The following is a 26,793-nucleotide window of genomic DNA, read 5'->3' as shown; positions in this document are numbered from 1 at the left end:
ATATATATATATATATATATATATATATATATATATATATATATTAGGTACAGTAGGATTGAGGGTCAAGTCAATTGGGAGGTAAGTTTGAATGGAGAATAACTGGAGGAAGTAAAGTGTTTTAGATATCTGGGAGTGGATCTGGCAGCGGATGGAACCATGGAAGCGGAAGTGAATCATAGGGTGGGGGAGGGGGCGATAATTCTGGGAGCCTTGAAGAATGTGTGGAAGTCGAGAACATTATCTCGGAAAGCAAAAATGGGTATGTTTGAAGGAATAGTGTTTCCAACAATGTTGTATGGTTGCGGGGCGTGGGCTATGGATAGATTTGTGCGCAGGGGGTGGATGTGCTGGAAATGAGATGTTTGAGGACAATGTGTGGTGTGAGGTGGTTTGATCGAGTAAGTAATGTAAGGGTAATAGAGATGTGTGGAAATAAAAAGAGCGTGGTTGAGAGAGCAGAAGAGGGTGTTTTGAAATGGTTTGGGCACATGGAGAGAATGAGTGAGGAAAGATTGACCAAGAGGATATATGTGTCGGAGGTGGAGGGAACGAGGAGAAGTGGGAGACCAAATTGGAGGTGGAAAGATGGAGTGAAAAAGATTTTGAGTGATCGGGGCCTGAACATGCAGGAGGGTGAAAGGCGGACAAGGAATAGAGTGAATTGGATCGATGTGGTATACCGGGGTTGACGTGCTGTCAGTGGATTGAATCAGGGCATGTGAAGCGTCTGGGGTAAACCATGGAAAGCTGTGTGGGGCCTGGATGTGGAAAGGGAGCTGTGGTTTCGGGCATTATTGCATGACAGCTAGAGACTGAGTGTGAACGAATGGGGCCTTTGTTGTCTTTTCCTAGCGCTACCTCGCACACATGAGGGGGGAGGGGGATGGTATTCCATGTGTGGCGAGGTGGCGATGGGAATGAATAAAGGCAGACAGTGTGAATTGTGTGCATGGGTATATATGTATGTGTCTGTGTGTGTATATATATATGTGTACATTGAGATGCATAGGTATGTATATTTGCGTGTGTGGACGTGTATGTATATACATGTGTATGGGGGTAGGTTGGGCCATTTCTTTCGTCTGTTTCCTTGCGCTAACTCGCAAACGCGGGAGATAGCGACAAAGGAAAATAATAATTAATAATAATATATCCCTGGGGATAGGGGAGAAAGAATACTTCCCACGTATTCCCTTCGTGTCGTAGAAGGCGACAAAAAGGGAAGGGATGGGGGGGGGGGGGCTGGAAAACCTCCCCTCTCGTATTCTTTTTTTTTAATTTTCCATACATATATATATATATATATATATATATATATATATATATATATATATATATATATATATATATATATAAAGGGTACTAAAAGTGTACCTTGAAATACCGCCCAATTAGCCTTACGTCAGTGTTTGGTAAAACGACGGAAAAAATAATTTGAGGTAAAATTGTCACGTTTCAAGTTCACAAAATTAATCGGACAAGCAACACAGATTCCGCAAAAGAAGATCCCGCCTGACAAATTTCCTGGAATCTTTTAATGTCATCAGAGTGGCGAATAAAAAGTACCCTCTGATGTAGTATATTCAGATTTCCAAAAGGCTTTCGATAAAGTGCTTCACAATCGACTTTTACATAAACTCAAAACACATGGAATCAATAAAGAATTCTGTACATAGATGAGAGACCTGCTTACCGGAAGAAAGCAACATGTAGTATTGAACAACGAAGATTCAGACTGGCTAGACGTAACGAGTGGTGTGCCACGGGGGTCGGTCGTAGGGGCATTCTTTTTATAATATACATCAATGACCTAGATCTCGTTCTCTTATCTAATATCTCCAAATTTGTTGGCAATACCAAGCTAGATAATAAAGCTGTAAACAGGCAGGACTGCGAAACCATTCAAAGAGATCTTAACTTACTAGCAGAATGGTCAGACAAGTGGCAAATGAAGTTCAACGTAGAGAAGTGTGAAGTCTTGCACTTTGCAGACAAGAATATACGTTACGACTACATATCATTCCCAAACTCTCTAACTAAAGTAAGTGAAGAAAAGGACCTTGGAGTTGTCACTGTCAAAAAACTAAAATACAGGAACCGGTGTCAAGAAACCAAATGATAAGTTTCATAGCCAGGAAAACAGATTACAAGACACCAGAAACAATTCTCCACTTTATAATTTTCTAGTTAGACGAAACTTTGAATATACAATCTATAAAAAGACGAGGAAGAATTACAGGAAGTATAGAGACTCCCATCGAAATTGATTCCATCCCTTAGAAATCTGGCATACGAAAAGAGGCTAAAACGATTGGATCTCTTCTCCCTTACAAAAAAATAAAAAGTAGAATTCACGGCGACTGAATCCAAGTGTTCGAAATTCTGAACAAGTTTGGTAATGTAAACCACGAACATCTTTTCGAAATAGAAGAAAATACGGTTACCAGGAGAAGTGGAATAAAACTCAAAGCTAATAGATGTAGTATGGACGTGTGGAAAAAGCTTCTATTCCTATGAATGTGTTGAGCACTAGAATAAGTTACGCTCAGAAGTAGTGAATGCTAAGACTATCAATACCTTCAGAAGTCGTTTAGACAAATATTCTTTAAATTCAGGAAAACTTTGAAAAAGACGCCAGAAATATACAGTATAAATGACAACAGTAACGGGAACAGTAGAAGGCTAATGCGCAGCAACGGGGAGTCGGTGATAGCTTAAAGAACTAATGAGCGGAATTACATTTCTTAGCCAAGTTTTATTTTACGAGACCACTCATTCCTGGGCCAGTCTGTCTTTCTCATGTAATATGATGTAGTCACTCGCATTCTTTCTCTATAAGAACCATCCATACACCTATCCTATATTTTTTACTAGTAACTTTACTTTGTCATTTCACCACTCACTACACTTTTTCATCGGCCCACCTCCCACTTTCTCCATGCCATACACTTCTTTCTCATATGACAGCAGTGCTTCCCTAAGTATATCCCATTCTTTACCCACTCCCTCAGCTTCTTACACTTTCTCCTTTTGCAATTCGTTTCTCAAACTCTCCTGGTATTTCTTCACACGTCTCTTTTCTAAGATCAGTTTCACAACTCGCTTCTCACATCTATCATTTCCTCTTTTTCGAAATTCTTTACAAATCTTTGCCCTGAAACCTCAAAGTAATGATCAGTCATCCCACCATTTGCACCTCTCAGCATGTTCAAGTTCAAGAGACATTCTTTTCCACGATTTGCATTACATTCTTTTCCACGATTTGTATGTAATCCAGTGATAAAAGCTTACGGGTTTTACTTTTCATCCACGAACACTAGTGTGTGTCCTCTTTAAACCAGGCACTCCCAAACATTAGTCTTTTTCAGCACATTTCCACAAGCTGTTCGCCTTCTCCATCCACCTTACTGAATATGCAATGTTCCTCAGTTATACCCTGAACTGCCACATTAGTCATTTTCTTATTCACATCAGTAATACGCTGTCTCTTGAACACAAAATTTTGACATACATTTAGTTTCTCCCAGGAACATTTGCCTTCCGTCTTCTTTCTTCTCGTGGTCAAGTGCGTCGGCACTAATAATCACCATCTTCCGTAATCTACTTTGATTCTTACGCAGATTATCCTGAACGACCAGTGCAAGAATCATTTAACTCATCTAACCTCGCTGGTGTCTTTGTTATCACAACGATATCTCTCCGTACCCTGTTTGTACCCTAACTCCACTTGGTTGAGTGACACTGCTCACCCCCTCTCCCCTTCCTCCTCCTCTCCCCTTCCCACTTGGTGGGCCAATGATAAGACACGTCCTCACCAGCCACAACAATACTGGCTTTCCCAGCCACACCCTCCACATTCGTCATATCGTCCTGGTACCACATGTAGGGTGCTTAAAGATGAAGAAAGAACAAGTGAAATAATAGCACTTTGCTACCCAATAAGGCAGGCCGTAAAATTTGATTACAATATAAAGAAAGTAATGACATGGTATAAGTTTCATGCTGTGAACTCTCCATTAAATATGCTTCAAAGAAAAATACCTGTAAACTTTTTATCCAACTAAAGAGGCACACATAGTGTCAGGTATGGATCTGAAGCGATATGTTTATAAGAGAAGACGCATAATAGTAAAATACTGCACTGCTATCGCACATCACATTATATTATCGCTAGAATATATCAATTAAATCACCGGTGCAAAATATATCAAAATAGATCATACCTTAGAATATATCACCGTCCTAGAAACAGCGTTCGTTGTCTATCTTAACTTTAACATTTTACATGGAACTATGGATTGATTGCCGCCTCCCTCTGCCAAAAATAGGGAAGTTTGGTTACCAAGGGAGCCTTTGGGTCCTATATCCTACTATGGGGCTTCTAATAGTATCAATACTGCTACCGAACTTTATTTCAAACTGGGAATCATATACCATCCCATCGCTCATATCGTGTTTAGTGCCATAGTATGAAGGCAAAGGAACAAAGGCGAGCGTTCGTTCAAACCAAATGTCTGACTTTGTTGAGTGCGTCTGACAAGTTATATGGGAGTGGTGACTGAGAGGGATAAAGTATGCAAAGATCATCAGATTGGGGAGGATCAATGTGGTTTCAATAGAGGAAGAGAATGTGAGGCTAAGGTGTTTGCTTTAACGAGTATATGTGAGAAATACTTGGAGAGACGGAAGTATTTGTATGTGTCAAATATGGATCTGGAGAAAGCAGAGAAGCCTTATGGAATGGCTTACCAATATATTGTATGAGAGGACAGCTACTAGAAGCAGGGAGAGGTTTTCACCAAAAGTGTAAGGCGTGTGCGCTGTTAGGTTAAGAAAAGGGTGAGATGCTCAAGGTGAAGGAGGGTCTGCTGTAGAGGTGCGTGATGTCACCATGACTGTTTAATTTGTTTTTGGATCAGGAGGTTAGGGAGGGAAATGCAAGGGCTTTGCGAAAAAGGTTGGACACGCAGTCTCTAGGGGTCAAAGGGCCAGCGATGTGAGTCAGTTGTTATTCGGTAATAACACAACACTTGACAGATTTGTGTGAGAAACTTCAGAAGTTGGAGTCTAAATATGGGAGTGTGAGAATGGAAGAAGTAGAAAGTGAAAGTGAATAAAGAAAAAGTTAACTGGGATAGTAATCCAGAGGGACTATGTTGTTTTGGTTGTGAGATTAAATGTAAAAAACTTGGAAGAAGTGGAGTGTTTGAGATACCTGAGAGTGGACCCGACAGTAAATGGAACTATGGGAACGGAGGTGAGTCAAAAGCTGGATGAGGGGGCGATGGTTCTGGGGAACATTGAGGAATGTCTGGAATGAAAGGTCCTTATCTGAGACGACCAAAATACGTATATTTCAAGATAATGTATTCCCAACAACGTTTTACGTATGAGAGGCATAGGCTATAGAAGAAGATTTAAGGAGAGTGGTTGTGTTACAAATCATAATGTTCGAAGAATAGCATGTGGTTTGATGTGGTTTCATCGAATAAAGTAATAAAAGTTTAAGATAAAGATGTAGCAATAAAAGGAGTGTTGTTTATATGAGAGAATACATAAGAATGACGGACAACAGGAGGCCTGATTGGCTCACGATTAGGTTCTCTGTAAAAACAGGAGTTTAACTTGTTAAGAAAATGTAATTCCGCTCAGCAGTTTTTAAATCTATCTCCGACTCCCTGATACTGCACGATAACCTTCAACCCTCTCCGTTTCTGCTGTCGTTTAAATTGCTTATTCTATCGTTTTTCTCAGAATATACCTGAATTTACAAAATATTCAATTAAGTGACTTGTGAAAGTATCTATAATCTAGCATTCATTACGTCTTACAGTAACTTATTCCATTGCTCAACACACTTAATTTAATTTACTTTTAAACTTGCAGGGAAGGTCAATATATAGAGTGGTGAGTGTGTGTTTACTTTGCCTATATTTGGAGCACATAAATTGTTTTCAATGGACATCAAAACTCCAGCACGTACCCTGTATAACCGATCTTTCGCAGATGGTCTGTGTCCAGGTGATACTAATCCGGAGATTAAGTGTATATTCTGAGTTTACAAACATTTCTGAGATTGCAGTAATGTTCGGCTTTGCGGTAACTGCATAGAATAAGTAATGATGCTCCGGGTATTTGTGTAGATTTAACTTATCTTGCTTGTAGTTGATACTGAACTAAATTTGCCTTTGTCTCTTCTTTTTACTGTCAGTATGCGTGATTGTATCATCAGTGTTAATGTCTGCGTGTGTAGCAGCGGGAGAGAGACGGTTCTCCACCTTCTTCGGTTCTCCTCCTCACTCTGACCCTTACCGCGCTGGAAGCTACCAGCCTTGGTGTTAAAAGATACCTGAGAGTTGACATGTGGTTGTGCTAACCCGCTTCTAATACTGCCTGAGCTGTCCCCATCTGATCCAACTTGACCTTTCTTTGCTAATTCCTCTATCTGTAAAGTTGCCGCTAATCCCCGAGGATCCCTATTGCCATGGTCCCATCCATCCTCTACCGCTACCCTTATCATGGTCAAACTGGAAACCTTGGATCTAAGATCCCTTTCACATTAAGATTCCAACTGCACCGACCCACTTCCCACAGTTACCTCCTCACCCTCCCCCATTCTCCTACTTCCCTCGTAAGGTCAACCGTGAATTGCTCGCCTGAGAAGTGCATCTTTATCGAAAAAAATGCCCAAATGCTCTAATCAAATACATTCCACTGCCATGGCGGATTTTTTCTATTCCATTTAAGAAAAGACCGTCTCTAGCGTACAGATATCCATTATGACTAAAATGGTCTCAGTCTATACTAAACACAATATTCTCCTCCCTACAGAGAGCTTCAATTTTTCTGTTTATCACCAGCATTCTACTCAGGTTACAGGAAACGACGTCATACCTTGGCAGCAATCCCGATATTATAAGCTTCTAAGACTTTTTTTAAAGTTGCTCATAATTTCCCTACTCTTCGCTAAAATTTCTCCCGATCTTCCATTAACTGAATTGTTAGTCCTCACCTGAACGACAAAATCACATCCTCAGAATCGTTTGAGACTATGTCGTCAAACTTATCTAGGACGTGTTCTATCCTAGCCCCTCGATAGCACGAGTTCTTCCTATTTCTACCCTTCGCACAGAACTCCTGATCCTGATGTTTAACTATAGAGTCCCTGACCAGGATGATGCTACGATCATCCTGTACTTCACCATCTAGTGCGCTAAACCTGTTCTGAGTCGAGAGTTCGTTGCTCGCAGGTTGTTGGGTAATGCGACGACAACATGAAATGTGACGAAGCGGCTGGAGTGGATGGTATAGCAGTTAAATTTCTTAAGAAAGGGGTTATCTAGATTGTTGATTGTTTGTTATCATTTTCAGTGAAGTGCCTGAAGATAGGCGGAATACGTGTATAGTGCCACTGTATGACGGCAAAGAAGACAAAGGTGAGTGTACGAATTACAGAGGTATTAGTTTGTTCATTGTACCTGCTTACCTCTGCGGATGAATGGTGATTCAGAGAGTGTTGGTGTACACAGAGCATCGGAAACGGGAAGAACAATATGGTCTAAGAGTGCTAGAGTACCGTTAATCATGTAATGGCTTTAAAAAGAGTGTATGAGAAATACTTAGAAAAACAGAAGGATTTGCATGTGTCATTTATGGATCTGAAGAACGCGTATGATTGGGTTGCTTGGGATGCTTTCTTAAAGGTGTTACGAATGGTCTGAGATGAAAGCTATTAGAAACAGTGTAAAGTTTTTATCAAGATATTACGGCTTGTGTATGATTGGGTAGACAATATGGCAAGTGGTTCCAGGTGAAGGTGGCTCAGCAACAGAGATATATGATGTCACCATGGATACTTAATCTATTTATGGACGAGTTAGTGATGCAAAAGTCTTGATAGAGAAACAGATATGCAGTCTACTGGCGCTGGGTGGGAGTAGGATGCGAGGTGAGTTGGTTGGTGTTTACTGATGATACGGCGCTAGAGAGAGATTACAGTAAGAAACTGCCGAAGTTGGTGTCTGTGACTGAAGCTTAGAGTAAATGAGAGGAAAAGCAATGTTATTAGGTTAAGCAATGAAAAGAGAGAGGTTATTTGGAATGTGAGTTTGAGTGGAGAAAACTTGTGGTTAGGGAAATGTTTTAGATTCCCGTGGGCTGAAATTAGCCACGAAGTTGATGGGGGGGGGGGGGGGGGGGAGGTCTCGAGTGCACTGAAAAATGTACGGAAAGAAAAGTCATGTCTATAAGGGCAAACATGAGTATGTATGATGGAATGGTATTCCTGTGAGCGATACTTGCATGTAAGATGTGGAGCTTCACCAGAGTTCTAAGGATACGGTAAATGTCTTGGAAACGATATGGTAGAGGAGAACGTATTAGGGAGATCAATCGAAAAAGAAATAAGTGGGTAAGAGAGATGGGCAACGCTAAGGTTTCCACATTCAATAACTTAGGAATTGACAAAGACATATATGAATCGTCTTAACAAACACAATAGATATATCAATATAAATCATTACATTGTTTCATATGAATCAGATAATTCCATACATGAATGAGTGTTTCAGCAACTTTGATACAAGATATCATGTATTAGAGATGAATTATTGAAATGCCAAGGACAGGAGTGCGGCATTTGATGGTATATCTGGGAGGATGGATCAGTATTCAATATGGTGAACGGAATCTGTGGACAGCTTGTGGAGTTGTTCTGAGAAAGAACTGGTGATGAGGATTACCTGATTTAAAAAGAGGAACATACTCAAGTATACCATAGGAGTAGGAAAGATGGTCAACGGGCATTATTGGATTATACATTAATTGACAGCAGTGCAAAGTAGAGACTTTTGGATATAAGTGGGCTGAAATGGGTAGCTGCTGCGATGTCTGCTTTCCAACTTGTGCAGATGTGGGAGAAGACTCGAAGAGGGTTTTGGAAAAGAGGAAACATGAATGGTGATAAGAGACAAGTGAAAGAAAGTGAGCTTGTAAAAGAGACTTGTGTGAAGAAATATTAGGAGAAATTGAATATAGGATGATAAAAGGTGCGAGTAAATGAAGCAAGGGATTTTGTGAGGAATGGGAGGTATTGAGGGAAGAAATAACATGTGACATCATGATAAGTTTCAAGGAAAAACTGCCTGACTTACTTCAGTCCTATCCTCCCTTGGTTAACGTAGAATGTGGCATGCGAAAGGTGGGAGGTGGGCAGATCAAAAAGGTAGTGAGTTGTTGGAAGAAAAAGTAAATTGACAGTGGAAGAGAAAAGATAGGTGATTAGGTGGAACTTACTGTGAATAAGTGGATATGATTGGGAGACGTATAAGAGAAATTGGCAAAAGTTCATGAGGAAGGTGTCGGAATAAGAAAAAAAGAAGAATGGAAATGAGGGTTGGAGTGAGAGAGTATTAGAAAACTTTAGGGAGAATAGATGTTTTGGAATGAGTTAATAATGTGAACAAATGGGAACACTACTGAAGTGGGCAAAAAAAGTGTCAAGGTGGCTGGAGTTGATAACACTGCAGTTTGATTATTTCATAAAGTGTTAACTGTGTTGGTCAGCCTTTGGTTAAAATTCTAAATGTATGCATAAATCGTGGTGAAGTGCCTAAGGATTGATGGAATGCATGTATAGTGCCACTGTAACAAGGCAAGGGGGACTTCCAACTACAAAGGAATAAGTTTCTTGAGTGTACTTGATAAGTTGTTTGGTAGAGTAGTGACTGAAGGGTGAAGGCATAACACTATACACAACACTATACTGAAGAGAAACAGTGTGGTTTCAGAAGTGGTAGACGATGTGTAGATGAGGAGTTTGATAGAAAGATTGTGTTTGAGAAATGCTTAAAGAAAAATGGATTTGTATGCGGCATTTATGGATAAAAAAAAAAAAAGCATATGAAAATGTTGACATAGATGTCTTATGGAAAGCTATTAAAAGCACGAGAAGTTTATATCAAGGGAGTAAGGCATGTGTACGAGTAAGAAGAGAGTAGAGTGTATGGTTTCAATGAATGCTACTCTGTCGAAGGCACGGGTGATGTCAACATGGCTGTTGAATTTGTTTATGGATATGGTGTTGTTAAAGGTGAAAGTCAGTCTTAGGGAAAGGGCGAGTATGCAGTCTGTAGGGGATGAGAGGGCTTGGAAAATGAGTCAGTTGTTGTTTTCTGATGATACAGCACTGCTGGCAGATTCGATTGAAAACCTGGAAAAGTTGGTGACTAAATTTAGAGGACTGTGCAAAAGAAGGAAGTTGAGAATAAATGTGAGTTAGAGGAAGGTAATTAGATTTAGCAAGGTCAAGGGTCAAGCTAGACGTGGTGTGAGTTTGAATGGAGAAAACTTGGAAGAAGTGAAGTGATTTAGGTATCTTGGAGAAGACATTGGAGCGAATGGAACCATGGAATTGAGTTGAGTCCTATGACGAGTGACGGGCCAAAGGATCAAGGAGGAATGAAGAATGTGTGGAAAGATTGGTTGTAATCTTATAAAGTATAAGAGAAAGATGTGTTAATAAAGAGAGTATAGGTGAGAGGGCAGAAGAGGATGCTAAAATTGTTTAGACATATAAAGGGAATGAGTGAGGAGAGGTTGATGAATAAGATGCCGGTGTCAAAAGGGAGGGGAAAAGTAGAAGGAGGAGAGAATACTGGAGATGGAAGGAATGAATGAAAAAGATTTTGAGTGATCGGAGCCTGAATGTGCAACAGTTACCTTAAACAGGTAACATTGAGTAAGTGTTTTGTGGTTTACAGGGGTTGACCTGCGGTCTGTAAACTCAATTAGCGCATAAGAAGTGGCCGAAGGAAACCAGGGATAGTTGTGTGGTGTTTAGAAATTGATAGGGGACTGCGGTATCGGTGCATTGCACATGAGAGGTAGAAAATTCTCGTAATGAGCTTCTGCCTTTCTTCGCCTGTTTTTGGCACTACCTAGTTAACACAGGAAACGGCAGTCAAGTCTTTATATATATATATATATATATATATATATATATATATATATATATATATATATATATATATATATATATATATATATTCATATATATATATATATATATATTGTAGGAAATTATATCTCGCATGAAAAAAGACAGACAACAACTTTAATGTACTGAAAGAAAGACAAATTCAAAGAAAGGGGGAGAGAGTGGCATGGACAGAGAGAGCAGTTGCATATACTTTCATCCACACACTTCATATAACGTATAGCATACACCTATATAAATTCTTTAAGCTTCGTCTTCCGTTTCGAAACGTATTTACCCCAGTCAAACCTCTTTCATTTCCCTCTAACCAGAATACGAGGTGATAATGTATTTTGTCACAGATAAAGATCAGTCATAATATGTTACGAGATCAGAGACTTGGGTCTGTTGTCAAGCAAGTCTCAAGCATCAAGATTGTCAGGGGAAGCAAAGGTCGCTGCGGGGCTGGACAAACACCGGTATATAAGTGGTCTGGGAGAGCTCAGTACCACCACCAACAACATGAAGGTCCTGGTCTTGTGTGTGCTAGTAGCGGCTGCGGCTGCTTGGCCGAGCTTCAGCGAGGAAATTGGCGTACTCTTCCAGAATGACGCTGGCGGTAAGCACATCATGCTATGTTACGCATTGTATCATTACTTAAGGGGAACTCTCACTTGCGCTGTTCTTCACAGGACATTCCGGAAATAGTTTTCCAATCGTCTTGGCACTTTACTGACAATATACAGGTCTAAAACGAAACTTTAAATGATTACTCCCTTATATAAGGTTTACGTTGGGAGAAATTCTTTAATTCTTCACCCACAAATTCACAGACACACACACACAGACACACACACATACACACACACACACACACACACACAGACACACACACACACACACACACACACACACACACACACACACGCACACACACGTCCTTGGTGGTATATATACTTTCACTCATTTAGCTTCATAATTTTGTTTTTCCTTTGATTATATACCGATCTAAGTGTAATGGACGATAAGAACACAAAATTGGTTCCATTGTACTGTACGATGTTCCAGACAGAACACAAGTGTTTGGTCATTAGCTGGATCATAGGTGAAACGGCGATGATTTTGGAGTTGCATATCATTAAGCATAAATACTAACGTCATAAGTCGATTTAGAGGTTATGTTGACAGGTGAAAATGTTTATAAAGATATCTATACCTACTGAAACCCGTGTGAATAATGATATACAAATATTTACATTGATAAAGTGTTGCAAACAAACAAAGATATTGTTGTGCAGTGAAAGATAAGCGGTGTATAGAACACTAAAGTTGTTTAACAAACATCCATTCCTGAGGAATTTTAGATATACAGAGTAGGCAGAAAAGTTAGATTCAATCATTGACGTAAAACCGTCATAAATTAACTTATCGTTGGAGGAATATTCAACTTGTCCATAAATGAATGGTTATTAACTCCATAGAAATAAGAAGGACGTTAACACACGCGTTGCTCTAAAGTTTCTGTCTCACACCACAACTTGTCATAAGGAACATTCCTTTCTAAACTCAGGAATATCAGCATATTTTCCTTTGGAGGCGATGAGTGTGTCACGTGCAATCAAAATTTCTAGGTAATAGTTTCATTGACATTGGAACGTTAAGTGTGCCACAGAGACGAGAGCAGGGCATGGAGCACCCACTGTGTTCGTATTCGCTAGAGCGATGCCTTACTGCTGAAAGGGGACCAAGGAAATTCATAGCATACAAGGGTATTAAATGTACTAAATAATACGTAATAGCAGATGATGTGAATCTTATCATATAGGGGAATGACAAAAAAGAATGGAACAGAAAAACACTACAACCAATAGTGGTAATGGATTAAAATTCTGAGATTGTTTATATAATTATGTGATTCATTCGTGATCATGGGGCTCATGAAATTATATTTGTCATGAGATAATTCATATGTATGTTCTTTAAAAACTTCAAGAAATGCTTTATCATGAAAATTCATAGACCTGCAAAATTGCACATAATGTTATGTATGTAAACCCATTATGATTATTCAAGTCTTCCATTCCAGGATCTGATAACGCCCATAAACAACAAGATATCAACCATCTGCTGGACAAGATCTACGAGCCCACAAAGTATCCAGATTTGAAAGAAATAGCAGAAAACTTTAACCCTGTGGGCGACACTTCCATATATAATGACCATGGTGCAGCCGCCGAGACGCTTATGAAGGAGCTTACCGATCACAGACTCTTGGAGAAGCATCACTGGTTCTCACTTTTTAACACTCGCCAACGAGAAGAAGCTCTCATGCTTTTTGCTGTCTTGAATCAGTGCAAGGAATGGTACTGCTTCCGTAGCAACGCCGCCTACTTTCGTGAGCAAATGAATGAGGGAGAGTTTGTGTATGCACTCTATGTGGGTGTCATCCACTCCAAACTGGGAGACGGGATTGTTTTGCCTCCACTCTACGAAATCACTCCCCACATGTTTACAAACAGTGAAGTCATCGACAAGGCTTACTCTGCCAAGATGACACAAAGAGCAGGTACATTTGACGTGAGTTTTACTGGAACAAGAAAGAACAAGGAACAACGAGTGGCCTACTTCGGAGAGGATATTGGCATGAACATCCACCACGTTACTTGGCATATGGACTTCCCCTTCTGGTGGCAAGATTCCTATGGCTATCATTTGGATCGCAAGGGTGAGCTCTTCTTCTGGGTCCACCACCAACTTACTGCCCGCTTTGACTCTGAGCGTCTTTCCAACTGGATGGACCCCGTTGACGAGCTACACTGGGATGACATTATCCACGAAGGGTTTGCTCCACTTACCAGTTATAAGTATGGTGGTGAGTTTCCTGTGCGTCCAGACAACATACACTTCGAAGACGTGGACGGCGTAGCTCGTGTGCACGACATGGAAATCACAGAGAGCCGCATTCGTGACGCAATTGCTCATGGTTACATTACAGCCACCGATGGACACACGATCGACATCAGGCAACCTAAGGGTATTGAATATCTGGGAGACATTATCGAATCCTCCATGTACAGTTCTAACGCGCGTTATTATGGTTCACTACACAACACTGCTCACGTAATGCTTGGTCGACAGGGAGATCCTCATGGCAAGTTCAACTTGCCTCCCGGTGTTATGGAACATTTTGAGACTGCCACACGAGACCCAAGTTTCTTCCGTCTGCATAAATATATGGATAACATCTTTAAAGAACACACGGACTCTTTCCCTCCCTACACCCATGATGATCTCGAGTTCGCTGGTGTGTCCGTAGACAGTATTGCTATTGACGGACATCTTACTACTTTCTTCGATGACTTCCAATACAGTCTTATTAATGCTGTGGATTCCGGTGAAAACATAGAGGACGTGGAAATCAATGCCAGAGTTCATCGGCTTAACCATGAAGAATTTAATTATAAGATTACTGTCACCAACAACCACGATGATGGTCATCTGGCTACCATCCGCATTTTCTTGTGCCCCATCAAGGATAATAATGGTATAACCTTGAGTATAGATGAAGCACGTTGGCTTTGCCTTGAACTGGACAAGTTTTGGGAGAAGCGTAAGTACCATTACCTGCCTTGGTATTTGATTTAGTTTGAATACTTTTTTCATGAATGTCAAACAAAATAAAGGTACTGGAATAATGTGAAAAACAGATTGGGGTGGGATTATGTGCAGAAGTTTTATAAGTTCATCAGTTACGAACATCTATGAAATAAGATAGAATAAACGTATGATATATCCTTGATATAACGCTTAATATTTCTTTTCTCCATACAGTGCCCGGTGGAACTCATACAATCACCCGCAGTTCTAAGGACTCATCGGTCACCGTCCCTGATATGCCAAGTTTCCAGTCACTGAAGCAACAAGCTGATGATGCTGTAACCGGTGGCCACGACCTCGACCTGAGTGCGTATGAACGGTCCTGTGGCATCCCCGACAGAATGTTGCTACCCAAGAGCAAGCCTCAGGGTATGGAATTCAACCTCTACGTGGCCGTGACTGACGGGGTAAAGGATACAGAAGGACATAGTGGGGACCTCGAGCACGGTGGCACCCATGCTCAGTGTGGCGTTCATGGTGAAGATTACCCAGACAACCGGCCTTTGGGTTATCCTCTGGAGCGTCGCATTCCTGATGAACGCGTCATTGATGGAGTTCCAAACATCAAGCACACAGTCGTCACGATCGTTCATGATCCAGATCACCATGCTTAAGTTTCCTCTTCTGAATAATATAGTAATGTCAAACTTTTGATTCTCTGTCATCAATGAATTATTGAATTACATATTTAACTGGTTATGTCCTTTCATGCTTAGCTTCTTATAATCTGAGGTGAATCATTCTTCAATTATTATGAAAATGTAACAATGTAAAAGAATGTAGTAACATTACTTTCCCATAATAAAAGGAATCTGCATTTATATTTGTGGTCATAATCCGGTTACAAGTCATAGTAGAGTACAATTTAGCTCACATATCCAAGCATGTACCAAGAAATATGCAACGCTCATACACACGTTATTTTCGGCATGGAGCTGCATTCAGAAATTTCTCAACTTTTTATTTTGGTATCACTGAATGAATTGTGTCTTACAGCTGCACAAATTAATAAGGTCTGTGAGTACGTGTACGACTCTTCTTATTCTTGTATGTGTATAAAATCACCTATCTAATCTTTACACTTGTTGCTCCCGGGACTTTAAACATACATTCTACTGTGTATATTCCTAAGTTTTCCATGTACTCGACAATTATTTTTTTCTTCGTTTATCCTGTACATGCCCAGCGCTTTACTACTGAAAAAAAAAAAAATTACTTTCTACCTATTTCTTCAGCACTCAGTTTTCCAATGACAAGACTGTGACCCAATCTCCTACAGACTTATAAATTTCAAAATATATATGAATAACATCACCAAGATCTCTGGCGAAGTACGAGAATGTAACCGTTCTGAAAACCTCATAAATATAAACACATTTTACGAAGAATACTTGAATGTATATATATATATATATATATATATATATATATATATATATATATATATATATATATATATATATATATATATACATATATATACACACATAATTTGTTTATGGATGGGGTTGTTAGGGAGGTGAATGCAAGAGTTTCGGAAAGAGGGGCAAGTATGAAGTCTGTTGGGGATGAGAGAGCTTGGGAAGTGAGTCAGTTGTTGTTCGCTGATGATACAGCGCTGGTGGCTGATTCATGTGAGAAACTGCAGAAGCTGGTGACTGAGTTTGGTAAAGTGTGTGAAAGAAGAAAGTTAAGAGTAAATGTGAATAAGAGCAAGGTAATTAGGTACAGTAGGGTTGAGGGTCAAATCAATTGGGAGGTAAGTTTGAATGAAGAAAAACTGGGGGAAGTAAAGTGTTTTAGATATCTGGGAGTGGATCTGGCAGCGGATGGAACCATGGAAGCGGAAGTGGATCATAGGGTGGGGTAGGGGGCGAAAATCCTGGGAGCCTTGAAGAATGTGTGGAAGTCGAGAACATTATCTAGGAAAGCAAAAATGGGTATGTTTGAAGGAATAGTGGTTCCAACAATGTTGTATGGTTGCGAGGCGTGGGCTATGGATAGAGTTGTGCGCAGGAGGATGGATGTGCTGGAAATGAGATGTTTGAGGACAATGTGTGGTGCGAGGTGGTTTGATCGAGCAAGTAACGTAAGGGTAAGAGAGATGTGTGGAAATAAAAAGAGCGTGGTTGAGAGAGCAGAAGAGGGTGTTTTGAAATGGTTTGGGCACATGGAGAGAATGAGTGAGGAAAGATTGACCAAGAGGATACATGTGTCGGAGGTGGAGGGAACGAGGAGAAGTGGGAGACCAAATTGGAGGTGGAAAGATGGAGTGAAAAAGATTTTGTGTGATCGGGGCCTGAACATGCAGAAGGGTGAAAGGAGGGCAAGGAATAGAGTGAATTGGATCGATGTGGTATACCGGGGTTGACGTGCTGTCAGTGGATTGAATCAGGGCATGTGAAGCGTCTGGGGTAAACCATGGAAAGCTGTGTAGGTATGTATGTTTGCGTGTGTGGACGTATGTATATACATGTGTATGGGGGTGGGTTGGGCCATTTTCTTTCGTCTGTTTCCTTGCGCTACCTCGCAAACGCGGGAGACAGCGACAAAGCAAAAAAAAGAATATATATATATATATATATATATATATATATATATATATATATATACATATAAATATATATATGGATATATATATATATATATATATATATATATATATATATATATATATATATATATATATATATATATATATATATACATATAAATATATGTATTGATATAAATATATATATATATATATATATATATATATATATATATATATATATATATATATTTATATCAATACATATATTTATATGTATATATATATATATATATATATATATGGATATATATATATATATATATATATATATATATATATATATATATATATATATATATATATATATATATATATATATATATATACATATAAATATATGTATTGATATAAATATATATATATATATATATATATATATATATATATATATATATATATATATATATATATATATATATATATATATCACATAGAAACCTCCATCAGGCAGGATCAAAAGCGGGACCCCTGTGTAACAGGTGTGGGTTACCGCTAGGCTATGATCATAGCCTAGCAGTAGCGCCACAAGCATCTTTTGCGCAAGCCATCGCTGCTTCCCTAAATACATGCCATTCCTCCCCCACTCCCCTTACGTCTTTGTTCTCACCTTTTTCCATTCTGTACTCAGTCTCTCCTGATACTTCCTTACACAAGTCTCTTTCCCAAGCTCAATTACTCTCACCACTCTTTTCACCCCAACATTCTCTCTTCTTTTCTGAAAACCTCTACAAATCTTCACCTTCGGCTTCACAAGATAATGATCAGACATCCCTCCAATTGCGCCTCTCAGCACATTAACATCCAAAAGTCTCTCTTTCGCGCGCCTGTCAGTTAACACAATCCAATAACGCTCTCTGGCCATCTCTCCTATTTACAAACGTATACTTATGTATATCTCTCTTTTTAAACCAGGTATTCCTAATCACCAGTCCTTTTTCAGCACATAAATATACAAGCTCTTCACCATTTCCATTTACAACACTGAACACCCCATGTACACCAATTATTCTCTCAACTGCCACATTACTCACCTTTGCATTCAAATCACATATCACTATAACCCAGTCTCGTGCATCAAAACTACTAACACACTCACTTAGCTGCTCCCAAAACACTTGCCTCTCATGATCTTTCTTCTCATGCCCAGGTGCATATGCACCAATAATCACGCATCTCTCTCCATCCACTTTCAGTTTTACCCATATCAATCTAGAGTTTAGTTTCTTACTCTCTATCACATACTCCCACCACTCCTGTTTCAGGAGTAGTGCTACTCCTTCCCTTGCTCTTGTCCTCTCCTGACTTTACTCCCAAGACATTCCCAAACCTTGAGCTTCGTTTCACTCAGAGCCAAAAAATCCAGGTTCCTTTCCTCAAACATACTACGTATCTCTCCTTTTTTCTCATCATGGTTACATCCACACACATTTAGATACCCCAATTTGAGCCTATATATATATATATATATATATATATATATATATATATATATATATATATATATATATATATATATATATATATGTATATATATATATATATATATATATATATATATATATATATATATATATATATATATATATATATATATATAAGACAAGAGAAGAAATCGGAACATCGGTGAAGGGGGAAATGGGTTGGTAATAACAAGTAGTGGTGGGGTGAGAAGGAGATGGAGTTAGTATTTTGAAGTTTTGTTGAATGGTTTTGATGATAGAGTTGCAGATATAGGGTGTTTTGGTTGAGGTGTTGTGGGAAGTGCGAAAGGTTAGGGAGAATGGTTTGGTAAACATAGAAGAGGTAGTGAAAGCTTTGCGGAAGATGAAGGCCAGCAAGGCGGAGGGTTTGGATGATATTGCAGTGGAGTTTATTTAAAAAAAGGGTGACTGTGTTGTTGACCGGTTAGTGATTATATGCAGTGTATATATGGTTCATGGTGAAGTGGATGAGGATTGGCGGAATGCATGCATAGTGCCATTGTGCAAAGGCAAAGGGGATAAAGGTGAGTGTTCAAATTACAGAGGTATAAGTTTGTTGAGTATTCCTGGGAAATTACATGGGAGAGTATTTATTGAGAGGGTAAAGGCATGTACAGAGCATCAGACTTGGGAAGAGCAGTGTGGTTTCAGAAGTGGTAGAGGGTGTGTGGATCAGGTGTCTGCTTTGAAGAAAGATGTGAGGAATACTTAGAAAAACAGATGGATTTGTATGTAACATCTATGAATCTGGAGAGGGAATATGATAAGGTTGATAGAGATGCTCTGTGGAAGTTATTATGAGTGTATTGTGTGGGAGGCAAGTTGTTAGAAGCAGTGAAAAGTTTTTATCGAGGATGTAAGGCATGTGTACGAGTAGGAAGAGAGGAAAATGATTGGTTCCCAGTGAATGTCGGTTTGCGGCAGGGTTGCGTGATGTCTCCATGGTTGTTTAATATGTTTATGGATGGGGTTGTTAGGGAGGTAAATTCAAGAGTTTTGGAGAGAGGGGCAAATATGTTGTGGATGAGAGAGCTTGGGAAGTGAGTCAGTTGTTGTTCGCTGATGATACAGCGCTGGTGGCTGATTTGGGAGACTGAGTTTGGTAAAGTGTGTGAAAGTAGAAAGTTGAGTGTAAATGTGAATTACAGCAAGGTTATTAGGCTCAGTAGGGTTAAGGGACAAGTCAACTGGGAGATAAGTTTGAATGAAGAAAAATTGGAGGAAGTGAAATGTTTTATATATCTGGGAGTGGATTAGGCAGCGTATGGAACCATGGAAGGGTAAGTGAGTCACAGGGTGCGGTAGGGGGCAAAGATTCTGGGAGCGATGAAGAAAGTGTGGAAGGCGAGAACGTTATCTCGGAGAGCAAAAATGGGTATGTTTGAAGGAATAGTAGTTCCAACAATGTTGTATGGTTGCGAGCGTGGGCTATCGAAAGATTTGTACGGAGGAGGGCGGAAGTGTTGGAAATGAGATGTTTGAGGACAATATGTTGTGTAATGTAGTTTGATCGAGTAAGTAATGAAAGGTTAAAACAGATGTGTGGTAATAAAAGGAGTGTGGTTGAAAGAGCAGATGGTGTATTGAAATAGTTTGGTCACATGAAGAGAATGAATGAGGCAAGATTGACAAAGAAGATATATGTGTCAGAGGTAGAGGGAACGAGGAGAAATGGGAGACCAAATTGGAGGTGGAAGGATGGAGTGAAAAAGACTTTGAGCGATCGGGGCCTAAACATATAATAGGGTGAGAGGCGTACAAGAAATAGAATGAATTGGAACGATGTGGTATACTGGAGTCGACGTGCTGTCAATGGATTGAACCAGGGCTTGTGAAGCGTCTGGGGTAAACCATGGAAAGTTTTGTGGGGCCTGGATGTGGAAAGGTAGCAGTGTTTTTGGTGGATTACACATTTAGCAAACCTTCAAAGTACTCACTTCATATCCTCCTCACTTCATCACTACCTGTTATCTTTTTCCCCCCTTGCCCCCTTCACCGATGTTCCCATTTGTTCTCTTGTCTTCCGTACGTTATTTACCTCCTTCCGAAACATCTTTTTCTTCTTTCTAAAGTTTAATGAAACTCTCTCACCCAAACTCTCATTTGCCATCTTTTTCAGCCCTTGCCCCTTCTTCTTGACCTCTTGCCGCTTTCTTCTATCCATCTTCCAGTCATTGCCACTCCTTCCTTTTAAGTATCATCCAAACGCCTCTCTTTTCTCTTTCACTAACAACTTTACTTCCTCATCCCACCACTCACTACCCTTTCGGATCTGCTCACCTACAACGTTTCTCATGCCACAGGCATCTTTTGCACATGCCATCACACAAGTCTCCTTTCCAAGCTCACTTACTCTCATCACTCTCTCATTCCCAACATTCTTCTTTCTTGAAAACCTTTACAAACCTTCACCGTCTCCTTACACAAGATAGTGATCAGACATCACTGCAGCTGCCCCTTTCAGCAAATCAACATCCAAAAGTTTCACTTTTACACGCCTATCAATCAACACGTAATCCCGTAATACCCTTTGACCATCTCTCCTACTCACATACGTATACTTATGTATATCTCTTTTTAAACCAAGTATTCTCAATCACCAGTCATTTTTCAGAACGCAAATCAAAAAGCTCTTCACCATTCATATTCAGAACACTTAATACAACATGCACACCAATTACACCTTCAATTGCCACATTAGGCATCCTCGTATGTAAATCACCAATTCACTAATACCCGGTCTCGTGCAACAAAGCAGCTGACACACTCACTCAGTTGCTTCCAAAACACTTGCCTCTCATGATCTTTCTTTTCATGACTAGATGCACACGCTACTGCTGGGCTATGATCATAGCCTAGCGGTAGGCCCACGCCTGTTACACAGGGGTCCCGGTTTCGATCCTGGCTGTTGGAGGTTTTTATGTGATATATATATATATATATATATATATATATATATATATATATATATATATATATATATATATATATATATATATTGATTCAAGTATTGATCGTAAAATGTGTGTATATTCATGAGGTTTTCAGAACGGTTACATTCTCGCAGTTCGCCAGAGATCTTGGTGATGTTATTCATAAATATTTTGAAATTTATAAGTCTGTAAGAGATTGGGTCACAATCTTGTCATTGGAAAACTGAGTGCTCAAGAAATAGGTAGAAAGTATTTTTTTTTTCAGTAGTAAAGCGCTGGGCATGTACAGGATAAATAAAAAAAAATGATTGTCGAGTAAATGAAAAGCTTAGAATTGTGCACAGCAGAATGTATGTTTAAAGTCCCGGGAGCAACAAGTGCAAAGATTAGATAGGTAATTTTATACACATGCAAGTATAAGAAGAGTCGTACATGTACTCATAGACCTTATTAGTTTGTGCAGCTGTAAGACACAGTTCATTCACTGATACCAAAGTAAAAAGCTACGAAATTTCTGAATGCAGCTCCATGCCGAAAATAACGTGTGTATGAGCGTTGCATATTTCTTGGTACATGCTTGGATATGTGAGCTAAATTGTACTCTACTATGACTTGTAACCGGATTATGACCACAAATATAAATGCAGATTCCTTTTATTATGGGAAAGTAATGTTACTACATTCTTTTACATTGTTACATTTTCATAATAATTGAAGAATGATTCACCTCAGATTATAAGAAGCTAAGCATGAAAGGAAGTAACCAGTTAAATATGTAATTCAATAATTCATTGATGACAGAGAATCAAAAGTTTGACATTACTATATTATTCAGAAGAGGAAACTTAAGCATGGTGATCTGGATCATGAACGATCGTGACGACTGTGTGCTTGATATTTGGAACCCCATCAATGACGCGTTCATCAGGAATGCGACGCTCCAGAGGATAACCCAAAGGCCGGTTGTCTGGGTAATCTTCACCATGAACGCCACACTGAGCATGGGTGCCACCGTGCTTGAGGTCCCCACTATGTCCTTCTGTATCCTTGGCTCCGTCAGTCACGGCCACGTAGAGGTTGAATTCCATACCCTGAGGCTTGCTCTTAGGGAGCAACATTCTGTCGGGGATGCCACAGGACCGTTCATACGCACTCAGGTCGAGGTCGTGGCCACCGGTTACAGCATCATCAGCTTGTTGCTTCAGTGACTGGAAACTTGGCATATCAGGGACGGTGACCGATGAGTCCTTAGAACTGCGGGTGATTGTATGAGTTCCACCGGGCACTGTAGGGGGAAAAGAAATATTAAGCGTTATATCAAGAATATATCATACGTGTATTCTATCTTATTTCATTGATGTTCGTACCTGAGCAACTCATAAAACTTCTGCACATATTCCCACCCCAATCTGTTTTTCACATGATTGCAGTACCTTAAATTTGTTTGACATTCAAGAAAAAAGTATTCAAACTAAATCAAATACCGAGGTAGGTAATGGTACTTACGCTTCTCCCAAAACTTGTCCAGTTCAAGGCAAAGCCAACGTGCTTCATCTATACTCAAGGTTATGCCATTATTATCCTTGATAGGGCACAAGAAAATGCGGATGGTAGCCAGATGACCATCATCGTGGTTGTTGTTGACAGTAATCTTATAATCAAATTCTTCATGGTTAAGCCGATGAACTCTGGCATTGATTTCCACGTCCTCTATGTTTTCGCCGGAATCCACAGCATTAATAAGACTGTATTGGAAGTCATCGAAGAAAGTAGTAAGATGTCCGTCAATAGTAATACTGTCTACGGACACACCGTCGAACACGAGGTCATCATGGGTGTAGGGAGGGAAAGAGTCCGTGTGTTCTTTAAAGATGTTATCCATATATTTATGCAGACGGAAGAAACTTGGGTCTCGTGTGGCGGTCTCAAAATGTTCCATAACACCGGGAGGCAGGTTGAACTTGCCATGTGGATCTCCCTGTCGACCAAGCATTACGTGAGCAGTGTTGTGTAGTGAACCATAATAACGCGCGTTAGAACTGTACATGGAGGATTCGATAATGTCTCCCAGATATTCAATACCCTTAGGTTGCCTGATGTCGATCGTGTGTCCATCGGTGGCTGTAATGTAACCATGAGCAATTGCGTCACGAATGCGGCTCTCTGTGATTTCCATATCGTGCACACGAGCTACGCCGTCCACGTCTTCGAAGTGTATGTTGTCTGGACGCACAGGAAACTCACCACCATACTTATAACTGGTAAGTGGAGCAAACCCTTCGTGGATAATGTCATCCCAGTGTAGCTCGTCAACGGGGTCCATCCAGTTGGAGAGACGCTCAGAGTCAAAGCGGGCAGTAAGTTGGTGGTGGACCCAGAAGAAGAGTTCACCCTTGCGATCCAAATGATAGCCATAGGAATCTTGCCACCAGAAGGGGAAGTCCATATGCCAAGTAACGTGGTGGATGTTCATGCCAATATCCTCTCCGAAGTAGGCAACTCGTTGTTCTTTGTTCTTTCTTGTTCCAGTAAAACTCACATCAAATGTACCTGCTCTTTGAGTCATCTTGGCAGAGTAAGCCTTGTCGATGACTTCACTGTTTGTAAACATGTGAGGGGTGATTTCGTAGAGTGGAGGCAAAACAATCCCGTCTCCAAGTTTGGAGTGGATGACACCCACATAGAGTGCATACACAAACTCTCCCTCATTCATTTGCTCACGAAAGTAGGCGGCGTTGCTACGGAAACAGTACCATTCCTTGCACTGATTCAAGACAGCAAAAAGCATGAGAGCTTCTTCTCGTTGGCGAGTGTTAAAAAGTGAAAACCAGTGATGCTTCTCCAAGAGCCTGTGATCGGTAAGCTCCTTCATAAGCGTCTCGGCGGCTGCACCTTGGTCATTATATATGGAAGTGTCGCCCACAGGGTTAAAGTTTTCTGCTATTTCTTTCAAATCTGGATACTTTGTGGGCTCGTAGATCTTGTCCAGCAGATGGTTGATATCTTGTTGTTTATGGGCGTTATCAGATCCTGGAATGGAAGACTTGAATAATCATAATGGGTTTACATACATGACATTATGTGCAATTTTGCAGGTCTATGAATTTTCATGATAAAGCATTTCTTAAAGTTTTTAAAGAACATACATATGAATTATCTCATGACAAATATAATTTCATGAGCCCCATGATCACGAATGAATCACATAATTATATAACCAATCTCAGAATTTTCATCCATTACCACTATTGGTTGTAGTGTTTTTCTGTTCCACTCTTTTTTGTCATTCCCCTATATGATAAGAGTCACATCATCTGCTATTACGTATTATTTAGTACATTTAATATCCTTGTATGTCATGAACTTCCTTGGTCCCCTTTCAGCAGTAAGGCATCGCTCTAGCGAATACGAACACAGTGGGTGCTCCATGCCCTGCTCTCGTCTCTGTGGCACACTTAACGTTCCAATGTCAATGAAACTATTACCTAGAAATTTTGATTGCACGTGACACACTCATCGCCTCCAAAGGAAAATATGCTGATACTCCTGTGTTTAGAGAGGAATGCTCCTTATGGCAAATTGTGGTGTGAGACAGAAACTTTAGAGCAACGCGTGTGTTAACGTCCTTATTTCTATGGAGTTAATAACCATTCATTTATGGACAAGTTGAATATTGCTCCAACGATAAGTTAATTTATGACGGTTTTACGTCAATGATTGAATCTAACTTTTCTGCCTACTCTGTATATCTAAAATTCCTCAGGAATGGATGTTTGTGAATCAACTTTAGTGTTCTATACACTGCCTTGTCTTTCACTGCACAACAATATATTTGTTTGTTTGCAGCACTTTATCAAAGTAGATATTTGTATATCATTATGCAAACGGGTTTCATTAGGTATAGATATCTTTCTCAAACATTTTCCCCTTGTCAACATAACCTCTAAATCGACTTATGACGTTAGTATTTATGCTTAATGATATGCAACTCCAAAATTATCGCCGTTTCACCTGTGATCCAGCTAATGACCAAACACTTGTGTTCTGTCTGGAACATCGTACACTACAATGGAACCAATTTTGTGTTCTTATCTTCCATTACACTTAGATCGGTATATAAGCAAAGGAAAAACAAAATTATGAAGCTAAATGAGTGAAAATATATATACCACCAAGTGTGTGTGTGTGTGTGTGTGCGTGTGTGTGTGTGTGTGTGTGCGTGTGTGTGTGTGTGTGTCTGTGTATTTGTGGGTGAAGAATTAAAGAATTTCTCCCAACGTAAACCTTATATAAGGGAGTAATCATTTAAAGTTTCGTTTTAGACCTGTATATTGTCAGTAAAGTGCCAAGACGATTGGAAAACTATTTCCGGAATGTCCTGTGAAGAACAGCGCAAGTGAGAGTTCCCCTTAAGTAATGATACAATGCGTAACATAGCATGATGTGCTTACCGCCAGCGTCATTCTGGAAGTGTACGCCAATTTCCTCGCTGAAGCTCGGCCAAGCAGCCGCAGCCGCTACTAGCACACACAAGACCAGGACCTTCATGCTGGTGGTGGTGGTACTGAGCTCTCCCAGACCGCTTATATACCGGTGTTTGTCCAGCCCCGCAGCGACCTTTGCTTCCCCTGACAATCTTGATGCTTGAGACTTGCTTGACAACACACCCAAGTCTCTGATCTCGTAACATATTATGACTGATCTTTATCTGTGACAAAATACATTATAACCTCATATGTTGGTTAGAGGGAAATGAAAGGGGTTTGACTGGGTTAAGTAGGTTTCAAAACGGAGGACGAAGCTTAAAGAATTCATATAGGTGTATGCTATACGTAATATGATGTGTGTGGATGAAAGTATATGCAACTGCTCTCTCTGTCCCTCTCACTGTCTATCTCTTTCTTTGCTGTCTTTCTTTCAGTACATTAAAGTTGTTGTCTGTCTTTTTTCATACCTGAAATAATTATATATATATATATATATATATATATATATATATATATATATATATATATATATATATATATATATATATATATATATATAAACTTGATTGCCGTTTCCTGTGTTAACTAGGTGGTGACAAAAACAGGCGAAGAAAGGCAGAAGCTCATCACGATAATTTTCTACCTTTCATGTGCAATGCAC

The 26,793-nt window shown here is 39.8% G+C and overlaps 2 protein-coding genes across 2 annotated transcripts; one reads left to right on the top strand and one right to left on the bottom strand.

Moving 5' to 3' along the window:
* Window positions 1-11,452: 11,452 nt before the first annotated feature.
* On the top strand, window positions 11,453-15,456 carry LOC139756031 (hemocyanin B chain-like). The gene is made up of 3 exons (XM_071674979.1): window positions 11,453-11,597; window positions 13,065-14,588; window positions 14,810-15,456. Exons 1-3 carry the CDS (start codon window positions 11,501-11,503, stop codon window positions 15,247-15,249), a joined length of 2,061 nt encoding a protein of 686 aa, XP_071531080.1. The 5' UTR covers window positions 11,453-11,500; the 3' UTR covers window positions 15,250-15,456.
* Window positions 15,457-22,283: 6,827 nt separating this feature from the next.
* On the bottom strand, window positions 22,284-26,252 carry LOC139756030 (hemocyanin B chain-like). The gene is made up of 3 exons (XM_071674978.1): window positions 26,097-26,252; window positions 23,152-24,675; window positions 22,284-22,930 (listed from the first exon to the last, which is right to left on the bottom strand). Exons 1-3 carry the CDS (start codon window positions 26,191-26,193, stop codon window positions 22,491-22,493), a joined length of 2,061 nt encoding a protein of 686 aa, XP_071531079.1. The 5' UTR covers window positions 26,194-26,252; the 3' UTR covers window positions 22,284-22,490.
* Window positions 26,253-26,793: the final 541 nt, after the last annotated feature.

This window comes from Panulirus ornatus, chromosome 20, assembly GCF_036320965.1.
Source record: "Panulirus ornatus isolate Po-2019 chromosome 20, ASM3632096v1, whole genome shotgun sequence".
In the NCBI taxonomy this organism is placed as follows: Eukaryota; Metazoa; Arthropoda; class Malacostraca; order Decapoda; family Palinuridae; genus Panulirus; species Panulirus ornatus.
The sequence above is the reverse complement of the archived record's forward strand: the minus strand, read 5'-3'. Positions and strand labels throughout refer to the sequence as shown.